The 15,729-nt window shown below is 42.1% G+C and overlaps 1 protein-coding gene across 7 annotated transcripts in view; it reads right to left on the bottom strand.

The window, feature by feature from the left end:
* Nucleotides 1-420: 420 nt before the first annotated feature.
* The window catches only part of epc1b (enhancer of polycomb homolog 1 (Drosophila) b), a 63,519-nt gene continuing 48,210 nt past the window's right edge, over nt 421-15,729 (bottom strand). For 6 of the 7 annotated variants that reach the window (XM_057856748.1, XM_057856749.1, XM_057856750.1 and 3 more), the window contains 13 exons: nt 13,329-13,488; nt 13,045-13,190; nt 12,757-12,963; nt 12,520-12,668; nt 12,057-12,192; nt 11,806-11,961; nt 11,641-11,730; nt 11,027-11,175; nt 10,566-10,936; nt 9,574-9,698; nt 9,356-9,494; nt 3,470-3,839; nt 421-1,749 (listed from right to left, as the gene is read on the bottom strand). In XM_057856748.1, coding sequence (XP_057712731.1) covers nt 1,674-1,749; nt 3,470-3,839; nt 9,356-9,494; nt 9,574-9,698; nt 10,566-10,936; nt 11,027-11,175; nt 11,641-11,730; nt 11,806-11,961; nt 12,057-12,192; nt 12,520-12,668; nt 12,757-12,963; nt 13,045-13,190; nt 13,329-13,428 — 2,214 coding nt within the window. In that variant the 5' untranslated portion in view covers nt 13,429-13,488 and the 3' untranslated portion in view covers nt 421-1,673. The remainder of the gene's footprint in view (nt 1,750-3,469; nt 3,840-9,355; nt 9,495-9,573; nt 9,699-10,565; nt 10,937-11,026; nt 11,176-11,640; nt 11,731-11,805; nt 11,962-12,056; nt 12,193-12,519; nt 12,669-12,756; nt 12,964-13,044; nt 13,191-13,328; nt 13,489-15,729) is intronic. The other variant, XM_057856744.1, reaches the window with a different exon arrangement.

The following is a 15,729-nucleotide window of genomic DNA, read 5'->3' as shown; positions in this document are numbered from 1 at the left end:
CCAGGAAATGGCGTCATGGCGACAACTCAAGTCACTGATATACGCAGGTTGTGGACAACGTACCATATAACATATTAATCTCAAACTATCGTATTTAGTGCATGGCCATTGATAAAACAAATACACACAATCATAAGTTTAACGGCAGACAAGTTATTTCCCTGGCATTGAACGCATCGTCTGGAAATTTAATACCTACTGCAATTTTTCATTAAATTTAAGACCTTGATTTCCAGCATTTTAAATTTGACATTTTAATGACACACAGGAACACTGTTCTATTCGTATTTAAAATAACTCCTGAATATTTTTTTCTATATTCAAAAATAATCATGAAATATTTTTTAAAAATCGTTCTACTTCAGTTAAAAAAAAAAAAAAAAAAATCCATTATTTCTAAATTTTCGGAAGACCAAACTTGAAAACTCAGAAATATTATCATGACTAAGAAACATTATCACGACTAGATTTTAATCAAGATCCTGGAAGGGAAAAAAACTGGCTCCACAGAAATTCTACATCAATATTCAGATCCAAGATAACTAGCCCCGAAAGATTACTTGTATATTTTTTTGCGGTCAAATAATTTGCCAAAATGACTTCAGTTCGTATGAATACTTGTTCATGAAGAAAAAAATGAATTGCAATATTGGCACATTTTGTTTTCCAAAAACTGTACTAGTATAGCAAAAAAATTCACCCTCCAGATTTGGGTCGTGTGTATTTTACATGAATAAGAAGACAAAAAAGGAAACAAAGAAAATAAAGAGAGCAGTCAACATAATGCCCTGGATGTTTATTTCATTGAGTGACACTTTTTTTTTGGAGGAGTCCATCCATCCGCCCACATCTTTGTCGCGCAACACTGACGTGTCCACACCAGCACGCACACACACTCACACGCACAAGGGGGCACTCACTTTCGTACGCACACACAAAAACAACAAAAAACCTACGAGAAGAAGCCGCGTTCAGTACCAAACTCTTCACAGAAGAGATGAGAACGCTGACGACCGCAGCGCCTGTCAAGTGGCAAAATTAGCACTTTTTTTCACTTTGTTTTTGTGTTAAATGGTCGAATGATTGGTCCTTTTCTGCCACGTCCCAGCACAAACAAATGACAGAAAACATTGTGATTCATTTGTGGGTCAAAGTCAAATTACAAAACAAATTAAGAAAAAAAATGAGGTACAAAAATATGTATTGTAAAAATGAAAACTGAAATGGCGGCCGGGGTTTGGATGACAAACAAGCGGTCGCAACAGAGGATCGGACGTAAACGCGGCACAATAAATAGACGAGGGGAGGAGGGGGCGTTGAGACTGGTCGCAGCGGCTGCGGTTTGTCCTTTCTTCTCTCTTTAATTTTTTTCCAACATGTCGAGTGCAAAACATCACAAATGAACAATTGTGTATTCAAGTCATGTTATGTACAAGAGGGGCGTACTGTACATTTCTTAATTGCCATATTAACAATTTACAGACAATCTCTTATTAACAGTAACAAATACGGTGGAGGAGTTATATAGACGGCGAGCGACAGGCTCACACTTTGGAGCGGTCGCTGCGCGGTCGAGTCCAGTCAGTCCGCTCACGTTCAAGCCTAACGGACGATGCATAGCACCTAAATAAAAACCCCAAAAACAAAAACAAAGGTGGAGTCCCAAGCCCCGGCTACGTCACCTCCATGGCCATTGTGTTCTCAGACAGACTGCTGAGCGGCGCTGCCTTGTCTTGGTCATGGTTCTCTCTGCGCAATAAAACAGGAGTAATATTAGCATGCTCAATAAAGAGTATCTTCTTGCAAAGATTTCAACACAATTGAAAATTCACATCTATTTTAACATTATATATATATATATACACACACACACACACACACACAGTAATTTCCACACTATAAGGCGCACCTGACTATAAGCCGCCCCCCACCAAATTTGGCACAAAAACGGCATTTGTACACAAGCCGCTCTGGACTATTAGCCACAGCTTTCCTCACTGTATTATGGGATATTTACACCAAAAGATATTAACCAGTAACACTTTAGTTGACAGCGGCATCATACGGCTGTCATAAAACCAAATGAACCACCATGAAACTTTGAACCACTTGGCTGCAAAGCTTCATTGCTTCAAGAAGCTTCATTTGGCCATCACTGCTCCCTTGGGAGAGACAGTTGACGTCTGATGCCACCTGCTGTCAACACTGTTGTTGTCCAACATGCCTCCTAGCATGCATTGCAGCGCTAGAGATGTAAATAACAATCAAAATTCGTGTTCTGTGCTAATTATGTCTTAAGTTACTGTTCCAGTTGTTTCATTAATTGCTAGTTATGGTATTTGGTAACAGTTTATTTGACAATGACGCCGTTAGACCATCATAATTATGACATGACACTGTCATGAGCATTAATGAATGCTTATAACAGATGCCATTTAGTGTTATCCGGCAAATTATCTCACTTTTGAATGGATGTAAAAGATCCAAGCTGGACATGAATGGAGTTCGTGACATAATTTGCCGGACATCTGACATCTGTCATAAGCATTCAGTAATGTCAATGATTGTGCCATGTCATAATTATATGGTCTTATGACGCTGCTGTCAACTAAAGTGTTAACTATTAACCGAAATAAGTCAACAAATAAGCCGTACTTGACTACAAGCGGCAGGATTCAAAATTAAGGGCATGCATACAAGCACGTAGCGCCCACATAAACTACTGAGAATCATTTTGAGTTCTACAATTACATTTTGGCTAAATGGACCGCGGTCCGATCCCAGTTTTTTCACTTTCATTTTTTGGGTATCTTTGGTGTCTTTTTTCTCTATTGGGTGATCATTTTCATTTCCAACAAATTATGTGGCATCATTGTGTTACAAGTATATCCCCTACTTATAATCAGGAAAAATACTCAAGATAAATTCCCCCCTTCGTTTAGAGCTGTTTTTTTCCTAAGTGTTCCTAATTTTTTTGAGCAGTGTATAAATATTCGTTTTTAAATTATTCATTATACATTTAGATTTTTTAAATTTACCATTATGAATTATTCTCAAGTTTTTTTTATTTTTTTTTTTAAAAACATTTTTATTAACAGCATTTACCCAATAGCCTGCCATTGTCAACAATAGACATACAGTTCATTGGACCTGGAAGCACTGGCAGTGAATTCTTGATTGATATCAGTGCCATTGACAGCGTTAGACAAAGAATCGCTGCCACCTCTCCCAGTCAAAATAGATTGGACTAGCATCATCAATGACATCCAATGAGTTAGATGAGTGCCCGATAAATGTTTAAGAATCTCCTAATTTGATTGCAATTTTTTGAAGTTCAATTGCATACGATTTTGATTGTATGGGTTGTAATTCGTATTCAATACGGATTTAAATATTCTGATTTCCATATGGTGAGATATCGAAATGCAAAAATTGAGAAGCTGCTGAGGGGAAAGTGCGACTGTCTCACCTGGGCACAATGTCCAGCGGCGAGGCAGCGCTGGCCGAGGGGACCTTGGGCTTCTGACAGTTGGCGGCGGCATGGGCCAGCTTTAATGCGGACGCCGACACGGCGCCGCTTAGCGTTCTGGGGGCGTGCGCCCGTTTGCTGGCGGGAACAGCCAAGCGGAGGCTATTGCCCAGCGGGACCTGAGTGGCGTTAGTGGTTGCGGGGCCGGCGTGGCGGGTGGCGCCCATGTTGCTGTTGGAGACACAGGCAGGCGCGACGCTGGTGGCGCTTCCCGGGTGTAGAGAGGCGGCGCCGGACAGGGTGGCAGGCGGGGCCGGGGCGGCCAAGGAAGGGGACGCTGTGCTGGAAAGGTGCAAGCCCTTGTAGACACCTGAACGACAACAATAAAGTCGTGATATTAAGCAATGATAATAAGCACTTCACATTTCAAACGCAAGCAGTTTCTTTCCAATTTGCAGATTTTCATCCATAGTACTGCTTTAAGGCATCACAGATTTCTTTTAATTCACTCTTGAACACATATATATTGCTCTATGACACAACCAGTTTTCATAATATGTGAAGCACTTGTTAAAGAGTTACTCAACATAAGAATAAACGTTGTATTTGCTGGCTTTAGTGAGAGCATAAAAGCTACTCAACGTGTAAATGAACTTACTACTGGTATATGCCACAAACGTCTGGCCAAACAGCCTTTAATGGCTTACGCCTTTTCGGCTCTCTCAAGTAATATTAATAATATAATAATAATACACTACATTACACTCACTCGCTACTAGCAGTGCAACGGTTTGCGGTTCAAAGCCGAACCGTACGGTTATCCCTGTACGGTTCAATACGCCTTTATGAACCGCGCCTTTTCGGTTTTGCATTTAATGTATTCCGAACGCTTGTGGAATGAATTGGTCGAGCTCTGTGTGCCTGTGTGTGACGTGAAGCACAGCTGTGGAGAAATTCCCGCCCTGTAAGTAAATGTCCGATCGCTGTCAAGCAGCTGTGTAATAGAAGCCGAGTAACGCCCTCTCTCGCTTACGAGCGAAGTGAAAGTGAAACAAGAAAGAAAACAAAAACGCTATGGGGAGCGGAGAGACCGAATTTTGAGGAAGCACCGGCTTCTTTCAAATCTGCGGTGTGGCAACATTCGGTTTCCCCGTGAACTACAATGCGGAGGGAGAGAAAATATTGAAAAAAAAAAAAAATTGCTAATGCTAATGGCAACACTTATAACATGACTCCGGCACCTCAGCCGGCATCACCCACAGATATCGCTTTCTTAGAGCAGGACAACCCCGTAGATGACACCAGTGAAAACACACGGCAGGCTATGTTAATTTATTTGCAACACTTGACCTGCGTTACATTGTTCATTTGCGGACATATTTCTCCAACAACGTAATCCCCGACATTTATGAAATGGCACGCAAAGCCATCAAAGATGATTTCGCTTAAGTACATAGTTTTGCCCTGACAACTGATAGTTTGACGTCCCGTGCTACAGAGTGCTACTACCTAACTGTGACGGTCCACTATAATTCATACCTGTCAAGTTGTACGGTCTCGCCGTAATTTGTAGAAGTGAGCACCGATTTTTAAATGTGTACGACGTACGTTACGTTCAAAATCTGTACGTTTTTCGTGCATTACGTTTTTTTTCCCCTTTGTTCGGATTTGTCACCATTTCAGCAACGAGGCAATGTGTGTTAATACGTTGGTTGAATGATGCGAGAAAAGTCAAAGACACGGAGAGGGAAGAGTGTTTGTTGTGACGCTGTAGCAAACGCGATGCTAGGCGGCTCCAATTTTTCCTGACGGTAGCCGACAGCCTACAATCTACGCCTAGATATCTCATGCATATAGAACTACATGTGAAATGACAGACTAGGTAGAGTGAGTAAAGAGACGCCATTTTAGAGCAGTAAACTTCTCAGAAAGGCTCTGTTGAAGTGAACCTTCCTAGCGAACCTAAGTACCGTAACTTTCCCGAATATAAGACGCACCCGAGTATAATGCGCACCCCAAATTTACTTGTAAAATCTAGGGAAAATTATTGTATCCATTTATAACGCGCACCTAATTTTAGCACCAATAAATAGAAGAATACAAGAAAACAGAGTTCGTGTACAGATACAGAAATGTCATTTTACTGACTGGTGAAACAGCACAAGCATAGCACATTGGTAGTTCAAAACATTACCATAAACTGACAATATTTACGGTAACGATATGATTTGACAACTTCTCCAACTTACCAGAATCTAGGAGAAAACTAAACAGATATGACTTTTCTTTTAAAGGCTCGTTTCATCATGATGAATAAATGTTTCTTCCATGGATTGATACGGTAAAATGAAAGTGAGAACGTAAGTCAGAAATCCGTGAGAGCCCATCGCTGTCAACACGACAGTTACAATTGGAACTATTGTTATTTGGGTTTGAGTTTCCCGAGGGACAGATATAGTTGACGGACACATGAAGTATGTGTGCTTACATTTGTTAAGGTCAGAGTTGCGGAGCTGCGACAAACGTTGACTCAAATGAGTTCAAGAAACTAAATTATGTGCTTTATGAAGAGTGAAAAAAAGCAGAATTTAACACAGACGAAATCATTTGGCCGATTACAGTGAAGTATTACCGAAACAAAATGGTTACGTCACGTACCGTAATGGTCGGCAACGGGTCGCCGCATACGTTTCTTCAACACAACGTGGCCGTGTCCGAAAAACAAATCTGTTAATATATATATATATATATATATATATATATATATACACACACACACATATATATGTTATCTATATATATTTTTGTCTCCATCCATGTACCTGTTTATAATGCGCACCATAATTTTACAAGTTGATTTAGGGGGAAAAAAGTGAGCGTTATATTCGGGAAATTATAGAAACTTTTTAACTAAAATACTCCTAAATCGGCAAAATCTTGACTTGAGTCAATCTTTAAAGAATGAAACGGTTTGAAAATTTTCACATGTCGTAAGTAGACAGAAGGGAACTAATGCAAAAACGGGAGCAATTTTATCAACTTTAACGGTTGATTCACAACATTAAATGAACTCCAAACATAGAAAATGTCACCAAGTGACTTTGTTACTACTGTGTGTATTTCATTAGTCAGTCACTACACTAGCCAAAGAGCTAAGAAGCATATTAACAGTCGAAAAATGTTTACATTTTAAGTATTTATTTCATTTTCTTAGAAGCCAAAGAAAGGCAGTTTAAAAAAAACAAAAAAAAAAAAAAACACCAACAACAACAAAACGCAAACCGAAACAGTGATCCCAAAACCGAGGTTCAAACCGAACCGTGGGCTAACTGAACCGTTGCACCCCTATTCGCGACCTGCATTTTCTATTATTAAGGATGCAAAATCAAATTCAAACAAATTTCTATACATTAGCTTCACTTAAGGACAAAAGCTTTAAACTCTGTGTATCCAAGTTTACAAGGTACAAGTACAAGGTAAGACCACACGTATTCATGTTTACTATGCCTTACCTAGTCGTGGCTAGCGACTCCAGTCCCCCATGCATAATTACTGATAATCGCCTTTGCCTGTCTTTTTCTTTAAGTCTCAAACAAGGTCTTGGTATTTGTAACTATTTGATCTGTGCACTTCCAGGTCTGCATGAAGAGCGTAAACTCAAACAGTGATTAAGAAACTACAGATGTAATACTTCACTGCTTGAATCTTCCAGCCTCAACATTCAGCTGCTGGATGAATGATGAATATGTGGCTTTAACAATCGACTGGAGCAGCACATTTAACTATTCCATTGCTGATGACAGATAACTCGTTGACTACAATCCAAAAGTAGAGTGCCAATGACGCGATTTCTTGCAAAGGACTGTTTTTCAATGAATGGGTGGATGAGACTTGGCACTTTTATTAAATGTGGCCACTTGATGGCAGCAATCACAAACAGAACATGTGGATGAGAAAACGAGAATGGCCCTGCGCCACACACATGAATAGAGATTAAACAGCGCATGCTTCAGAAAAGATGTTGTCTAGTATACCAATATTGTCAAAAAAGATGACAAAACATAGGGCTACTATTCTCTCCAGCCACTTCAGATAGTCTACCGGGAGGATCCCGAAGCGTTCCCAGACCAGCCGCGAGACATAGTCTCCACAGTGTGGCCTGAGTCGACCCCGAGGTATTCTCCTCAGGAAGCATCCTTATCAGATATCCGAGCCACCTCATCTGGCTCCTCACAATAAGGAGGAGCAGCGGCGCTACTCAAGAGTCTCTTCCGGATGACCGAGGTTATCACCCGGACACCCTGCAAAGGAAACTTATTTCGGTCGGGAGGGGTTACATTTGAAAAACATCACAGGACGTCAATTAATTTGGTCCAGCCTCGTGCTGCAACTATTAATCGATTAACTCGACTAATATTCGTTTAACTTAAGTGGCGTTGTAATGATTTATTTTGAAAGTGTTTGCATTTCATTTTATTGATAAGGTTGATACAATGCCCTCTGGTTGTCCATTTCACATGGCTGAACCCAACTGCTCCCTGTTAAGAACAACATTTTTGTTTGAGCTCATGTTTTGTAATGCATTCATACATTAATTTATAGATGTGTGAATACGTGCCATTTGTTAAAAGCATGGTAAAAAAAAAAAAAAATAGAATTTTATAGCATTTAAGCTTGCGGACTTTAGCTCTGTAAGTTAGCCAATTGTTCTTTTGTTTACATAGATCCTCATTTATTTTTATTTTTTTATACGGTTTGAGGCTCAGCTCAGGTATTTTGATTTTTCAGGTTTCTTATCTTTAATCGACTACTAAAATAATCGATAGCTGCAGCCCTAGTCAAGTCATTGATGAAAACGGAGCCACGTCAACAAAGCATAGAATCAGGAAGTGACATACCTTAATTGTATGTTTTATTATGAACATAACTTTTTTTTCTTGCAAAGACATACAAAAGTCAAGAGTTGCACTGCATCCGTTATTTTGACACCATTTGGGTAAAATCTTGCGAAAATCAACCAGTAAAGACCAGTTGCATATCACTCCCAGACAACGCCGACGTGACAAGTCTGAAAAGTTATATTGTAATATCTTTTAACCAATAATGTATCATTCCGCAGATAAAAATTCAAACTGACTTTTTGTGGGAGCTTTCCAGCAATGTCTTGTATCATAATCACAAAAACAATACAAGAATAGTCCAGACAAAGTTTTTTTCTTTTGAGCCAGTAATGTGAATACATGTGTGACTGATTAAGGGTTGTACCTCTGCCTCAACTTGAACCAGGAAAAACCCCTGGAGGTACAGCATAATATCTAGCCAGCATGTAGTTACCTGCACAAGAAGTTTAACACTGTTGAATATGGCTAAACATCATTTGCTTTTTAGCCCTTTATGGGGGAAGCAAGTATCTTTGGAAATTTAAAAAAACTCAATGATCTGGCCTCCACATTCACAATTTGGGTCATGTCAGCCGCAGTATTAACATTTAGTGTACAGGAGTGGCCTACGTGGCCAAAAACGTGTTATCTACTTGTTTGCAATGCAAACCCGCGCTTCTTGTGGCTTTTTCTGGTTTTCGGCAGCAATTTTTTTCCGCTTGGCGGTCAGTGTATCAAAACATGGAATCGAAATATAAAAATTCGAACTGTTCCAGGAGCATCGGAGTCTTAGAACTGGGTCCCATTGACGCTCGATGCCCAACCCTAGCTGTGACTGCTCATTATATTCACTGACGAAGGATTGCTGCCAGCCTGCCAGGCAAAATGGATAGGATGTCTGGCACCATCTACGGCAGCTAATAAGTTAAATGTGTAGCCCATAAGGAGTTGAGGATTGGTGATGTCAAAATATTGCATCACTGCTTCTGAAAGCAAGAAGAGGTACCTGAGGGGGACAGGACACCGTTGACTCCTCCACCCAGGCTGAGCTCCTCCTTGGTCTTAAGAGCCAAAATTTGCTCGGGGGTAACGAGGGCCGAGGCGGCGAACTGTGCGCTGGCCTGGTCCAACGTGTTGGCTGACACCTGAGAGGGAAGGGACGGAGCGTCAAAAAACCGTGTCGAGCAGAAGGGAGGGAGCTAAAGCTGCGGTGGGTGTACTCACCTGTGCTGTCGACGTTGTGCTGTTGGCAGTGGCTCTGCTAGCTTGCTGTTGTTGCTGCTCAAGCAGCTCTTTCTGCATCTGCAACAACTGATCCTGGTGAAGCTGGAACTGCTCGGCTGTCAGTGCTGACACAAACACATACGTGTGTCAGTTACACACATTCAATAGCACCATGAGAGCTCATTAAACACACTTTACAACATAATTCCTCAATGCCTGGATGCCTGTTGGGAGTTTGTATTTCAATGTGCGTGACCATAAAATTGAGTACAACATCTACTTAATTGAAGTTGCTGGTCAAGTGACCATTTTTGGTCATAAAATAAATAAACCCCCCACGAAAAGACCTTGCGTCTACAAACGTGGACATCACATTTTGGGACATGTAGGCCACAATATAAAGTATACAAATGTGGCCTACATGAACCAAAATGTCAAACCGGTCTCAATTATAATTAGGGCCAAGCGATGTAGCCAAAAAATAAATTCTGATTTTGTTTTACCGAAAAATTTTCCCAATTCTCTGACCCCTATTTTTATAAGGAGACAATGAGAACAAAGACGGACAAAATAATAATTCAAATATTAAAATGTTAATAAAAAAAATGAACATTATATTGTTGGCTACATTCCATAATATTGAACTCATTGCCTGCCATTAACATAAACAATGGCATGCTCGTGTTTCAGTGCCACTGACAGCGCCAGACGTGTGATGCGAGGGGTGAGAGTGGCCAATCGCTGCCAGCTTCTCCCAGTGAAAATGAAATGGACTTCTAGCGTCATCAGTTGTGGCAATAAGTGCCCTGGCAAACTTATTTATATAGCACAAGACAAGGTAATTCAGATAGCTTTACATCACATAAGAATTCAAAACACAATACATAAAATTCACATTAAATCATCACGACAGTTAAAACAAATACGATTAAAACAGGAAACACAAAAAAAGTGTACAGGGTTAAAGCAGTGTACGCATGCCAAGGACTTACCAACATGAGGCTGGGGTGGCGGCCCGGGCCGCAAGACGCGTTGGGCACGCGGCCCGATGTTGGCGAGCGGCCGCTTGACGCAGCGACTTAGCCTGCGGAACAACGGGTGTGCATTGTCCAGCTGGTGTAGCGGTAGTGTCCGCGGCCGGAAGTGCCGCCACCGGCACGCTTTTATGCTCAATAGAATCTGACTGAGGTCCGTGGGAGGCGAGGGGGAGTCTCTGTCTGAGGTATTAGTTGGTGAGGTACTGGCAAATTTGCTGGCGGACAGCGGGCGTGGACCCGGCGGCGACGGGGCACGGTCCAGCGTCTTCGGGTCCAGTTCATGGAAAACATTATCGTAGTCTGAATGTGCTCGGTCTAGTAGAACCCTGAAAGATGAGGAGGAGATGGCAGTGACTAAGCAACGGGTGCGAAGCAGTCGACTAATATGAAAACAGCCAGGGAGAAATCAAGCGTACCTGCCCCCTCGTCCCAAGCGTCGGCGCGCCAGGCCCTGACAGCGACGCGGCACGGTCAGCGTAGTGAGACTGTAGCGGTAACGGGTGTGTGCCAGGCCGTCCTCCCATCCCGGGGACCACGGCCAGCAGCCCACTCGATCCTGATGAGCCTGAAACCACAAGCAAAAAAACAAAACACTCAATAGACATTTACAAGTGCAGCGGAGCTGATGTCATGAATTTTGCGGGTTCAGTGATCGGCCAGAAACTTGTGAGCAGTACAACCCTAAAATAAAATTGATGCCATTTGAACAGTAGTAAGTTCGGTGATCCGTTTCCTGGAGTTAGTGTTTCAACTGGTAGTAAGCCAAAGTTACTGTGCGGTCAATGAAAAAAGTATTTTTTAGAGCAATTCTGGTTTTTCTATCACCACCAATGGTGGCAAATGAGTGTATTTATTACATTAACATTAAATCTGTTTAAACATTGGGAAGGTTGTTAATCTGTTTCAGGAGTCTTACTGGGAATATGCAAGTTATTGTCAATGTAAAAAGTTTTGTTTTTAGACCCAATCTGACAAATCTATCACCATCAGTGGCAGCCAATGAGTTAACATCACCGACTACGACACTTACAGCATAATACTGGCAGCCCGCCTTCCTTCGAAAAGCGTAGGCGCCGTCCGGGTCGTTTTCTTCCTCGGCTTCCGACGAGCCCGAATGCAGCTGAGGACACCAAACAAACTTTTTCAGTGGCTCTCGCTTTCCTAAGTGGCCTATGTTTGGAGGCAGAAGACAAACCTGGGGCTCTTCGTCTGAGCTCGGGAAGTCATACTGGTTGAGGTCCTTGGCATTGAAGATGGCTGGACCGTGGTGGTGGCCACCGGCCGACAGAGGAAGGGCCTTTTGCTTTTTCTCGTATTTCCTCTTCTGTCGAGGGACTTCTGTCTTTTCCGGCTTGAAGACGAGGGCGGAGCGGTCACAAAAATCACAGGTTCAACTCTAGGCATGGTACAGATTCTGCCTGACAGATTGCTTGAACACATGCTCACCTTGGACTTGTAATCCTTATGGTCCATGTGGTACTGGTTGGTGAGCGGCACCAGTGGAATAATCTGCGGCCTCACCAGGGCCCGCTCCGCCAGGACCTCGGCCAGGACCTCGCCACCGTAGTCTGACATGACGTTCCTGAAGGGGGAAAAAAAAACGAAATAATGTGTGTGTGGATACTTTATGGCACGACCGACAGTACACAGTATAGATGAGTGCACACTTGACAAAACTGAACAAAATCTTTTATGTCCCACTTCAACACTAGTAAGAGGGGCTTTAAAATATATTTTTAACACCCGTCCTGAACCATGACCCCTGTACAAGAGGTATGTACTGTACCATGACTTATGTGCACCGTTACAATCCTAAAAAAAAATCTCTCCCCCAAACCGTCGACGTGATCGTGCAAATGCGGCAGGTTGGGTCATTTCTCCAGACTGGAAATGATTATCGCTTACTGACCTCTTCTCAAATATCTCCAGCGTGAGGTGCAGCAGCTCTCTCTTGCTCTTTTCCCTCCTCTTGATCATCTCGAGGATGGTGACAGCCCGGCTAAGATCCCTGCGGAGTTTCAGCATCTTCTCGTAGGACGCCTCGTCGTTTTTGCGGTTCTGTTGGTGGATGTATAGAGGGGGCGAGTAAGTACAGAGAAAGTTGCATTCAAAAGGTTTCGGATACAGATGCCGGGAGACACCCTACCTTCCTGGTCTGCATCTTCTCTGTGCGCCTCCGGAAGGCCACGTACGGGTCGCTGGTGCTGGAGCCGTCGCGCTTCTCCTGCTTGATGATGTTAATGAGCGAGTGCGCCTTGCTGTTTTTCCTTTTGCGGCTCCAGTAGTCAAACACCTCCTTGATGAGCTCGTCATCCTCCTTGAGAAGCAGCTTGGCCTCGGGGAGGCTCACAAGCTTAGGAGCAAACAAGGGTTTTTCTTAAGCCACGTTCTTGTAAGAATGAGTAGCATGTGGATTGTTTTCATGTCAACAAACCTGCTGCCCGCTGCCTTTCTCCAGCCGGTCGATCATCTCCTCAAACTGCAACAGGCTGATCTCCATCTTCTTTTTCAACTTTGCCACAAAAGCGTCGTCGTCTGAGTCCAGGTCATAGTCCGGCTGCTCCGTGTCCAGGCTGAAAGCTGAAGGAGGATAACAAGACAGAAATTATTAAAAGCACAGACAAACTGACTACAGGAAATTATCTAATTTACGTTGAAGACTAGCCGAACAATACAGACAGTTTGAATGAGACTTGATGACATGAAACGTGAACTTACGCTGTAGGTGAATGAGCTGCTTTGGCATTTTGTAATCCCCGGGGTAGAGCGATTCATAGTAGGTGATGTTGCTCTCTGCCTCCGGGACAGGGATGACCATGTTGTCCCGTTTCTCACCATAGACCTGCTGTGCCGAGATGGCCCGCTGGAGGTGGTGTTCCTGTGTACGGGCAATTGGAGTCAGGTTAACAAATTGGCATCACACCTAGGTTTCTTATAAACCTCCACGGCAGGGCTGCAACAGGAACTTTTATTTTTGCAAACAGTGTGAATGGACCTTTGTCACAATATGCTTACATCAGACTCAAGTTGTTGTAAAGGGCATACAGAAAAAATGGTAATCATGGCCCAGCTGTTAAAAGCCCACATAATATGACACCAACATTTTAATAGAGAGCTGAGTAGTACCCTGCTTAGCTCCGCAGAAAAATAAATGCAATAACCACCTGTTGTCCTTAAGTCATATTAAGAAAAACCAAAGAATAGCAACACGTCAATATTAGCAATAATTAAACCTATATATATATATTATAGGGCAAGTGACCAAAGAGCCTGACATTCAAATACAAGGACATTACATTTTGACTCATGGAGGCCACAATATTATTTAGCATACGTGAAGTATACAATAGCTTACATGACTCAAAATGTGATGTCTACACATGTTGACACCAGGTCACAATCCTCATTGCATTATTATTAATTATTTTCAAGTTGAAAGCCTATCAAGTTGCCACTCGGTTTGTAAATATCGTGGACACCAACTTTAAAGCAACACGAGTTAACTTTTCACCATTTATGAAATATATTCATAACATTTGTGATGATACATCGGCTCTCAACTAGTTGAATGACAACTTTGTTATGGCCTGAGGTGGTTTGTATCGTTTTCACTGGCACTAATTAACCTTGAGGAGGGAGGCAGGAACCCTGCGACACACACACACACAAAAAAAACTACGAACGTGCCGACTGCTTTACGCCCCTTCCCATTTTCCCTATGCGTTGCAAAGACTGAAGTCGATGAAAACGCTTTTGCACAAATTATTCAAAGATGGCAGCGCAACCAAAGAGACAAAAAGTTATGTCCGAGACAAAAAAAACAGGGAGGCTAACGGGATAAAAGGACACTCAAAAATAAACATTTGGCCTGCCCCCTCGCCCCAAGTGTTGGCTTGCATTCGCTGGTCTGACCCGCTTGAGCTCTGTCAGTGGGAGAATACGGTACAAAATCAAACGTTTCGTATTTTCAACATCTTCATATGACATTGTTTAGCCACAACTGGATTCATTACCTCATCAATATTCATCCGTCACACAGCCGCTGGGAAAAGAATTATTGTTCAATCCACCAACAGACGACCGGGTGATCAGGATTTTACAACACTGTATGCTGGTCCTCATGGGTAATGCAGTCTTCCTTTAAGCAAAACTACCACTTTTGTCCACCAGTGCCGTTACAAATCGAACAAAACTAAAAGTTCCCTCGTGTTGCTTTAAAGTCCTAGTCCTCTGTCATTAGTGAAACCATTGTCTTAAAAACTTAGAAAATATGTAGCATGGACCAGCATTAATGGATCCGCCAAGTCTGATTGTTATTTTTTTGTATCAGGGCTGATCAATTAATTACAGAATTATTGGCCAGACTTTTTCACAACTCATGCTCAATTAAGGACAGATAACTAAATAATTAGGCCTGCACAAACAATCCTGGCAGCTCTGACAAAAAAGACAAGCGTTTCATGCTACAACTCAGAAATTTAGCACTCCATCGTTCTCAGCCTATGCACATTTCCAGCATAAAAAAATGATCAAATTAGCATTTTCCCTTTATTTATTTAGTGTCATCATCATCATCGGTATCATTGACAGTTACAAGATGGCTTTGTGATATGATTAGAAAAAAAACGAAGCAAAAGACAAGGGCTGACGGGAGAACCATATGCTTATCAAGTCCCGGTTAACGATTATTAGGCTAATCATAACCTAAACACAAATTGTTTACCTAACAGTCCAACTCCAAATCATTAATCAACAACAACAACAAAAATCAACAAAACCGTTAATGTCTTCATCTTCAGTATCACCTCTGCCAACTCCGGAGGAAGAGGGCTTGCCTCGAGTGCCCTTCTCATGGCTGTCAGTTATGAGGGGGTGGGGGTTGGGGTAAACAGTATAAAACAAAGGCCCAGCCAAACTGTGAAACTAATAGTCCAGAAAATACCTTTATAAATCCACTATGAAAAACTAAATGCGACAGTCAGTGGATGGAAAAAGTTAACACATCTTAAATCATCAGCAACAAATTGGGGTATAAAAAAACTGGCATGCTTTTGGCTTTACTGTTACACCAGACAGTGCTAGCATGCACTTTTGGTGACACACATTTTTGATAGCGTGA

Source organism: Corythoichthys intestinalis, chromosome 14 (assembly GCF_030265065.1).
Source record: "Corythoichthys intestinalis isolate RoL2023-P3 chromosome 14, ASM3026506v1, whole genome shotgun sequence".
In the NCBI taxonomy this organism is placed as follows: domain Eukaryota; kingdom Metazoa; phylum Chordata; class Actinopteri; order Syngnathiformes; family Syngnathidae; genus Corythoichthys; species Corythoichthys intestinalis.
The sequence above is the reverse complement of the archived record's forward strand: the minus strand, read 5'-3'. Positions and strand labels throughout refer to the sequence as shown.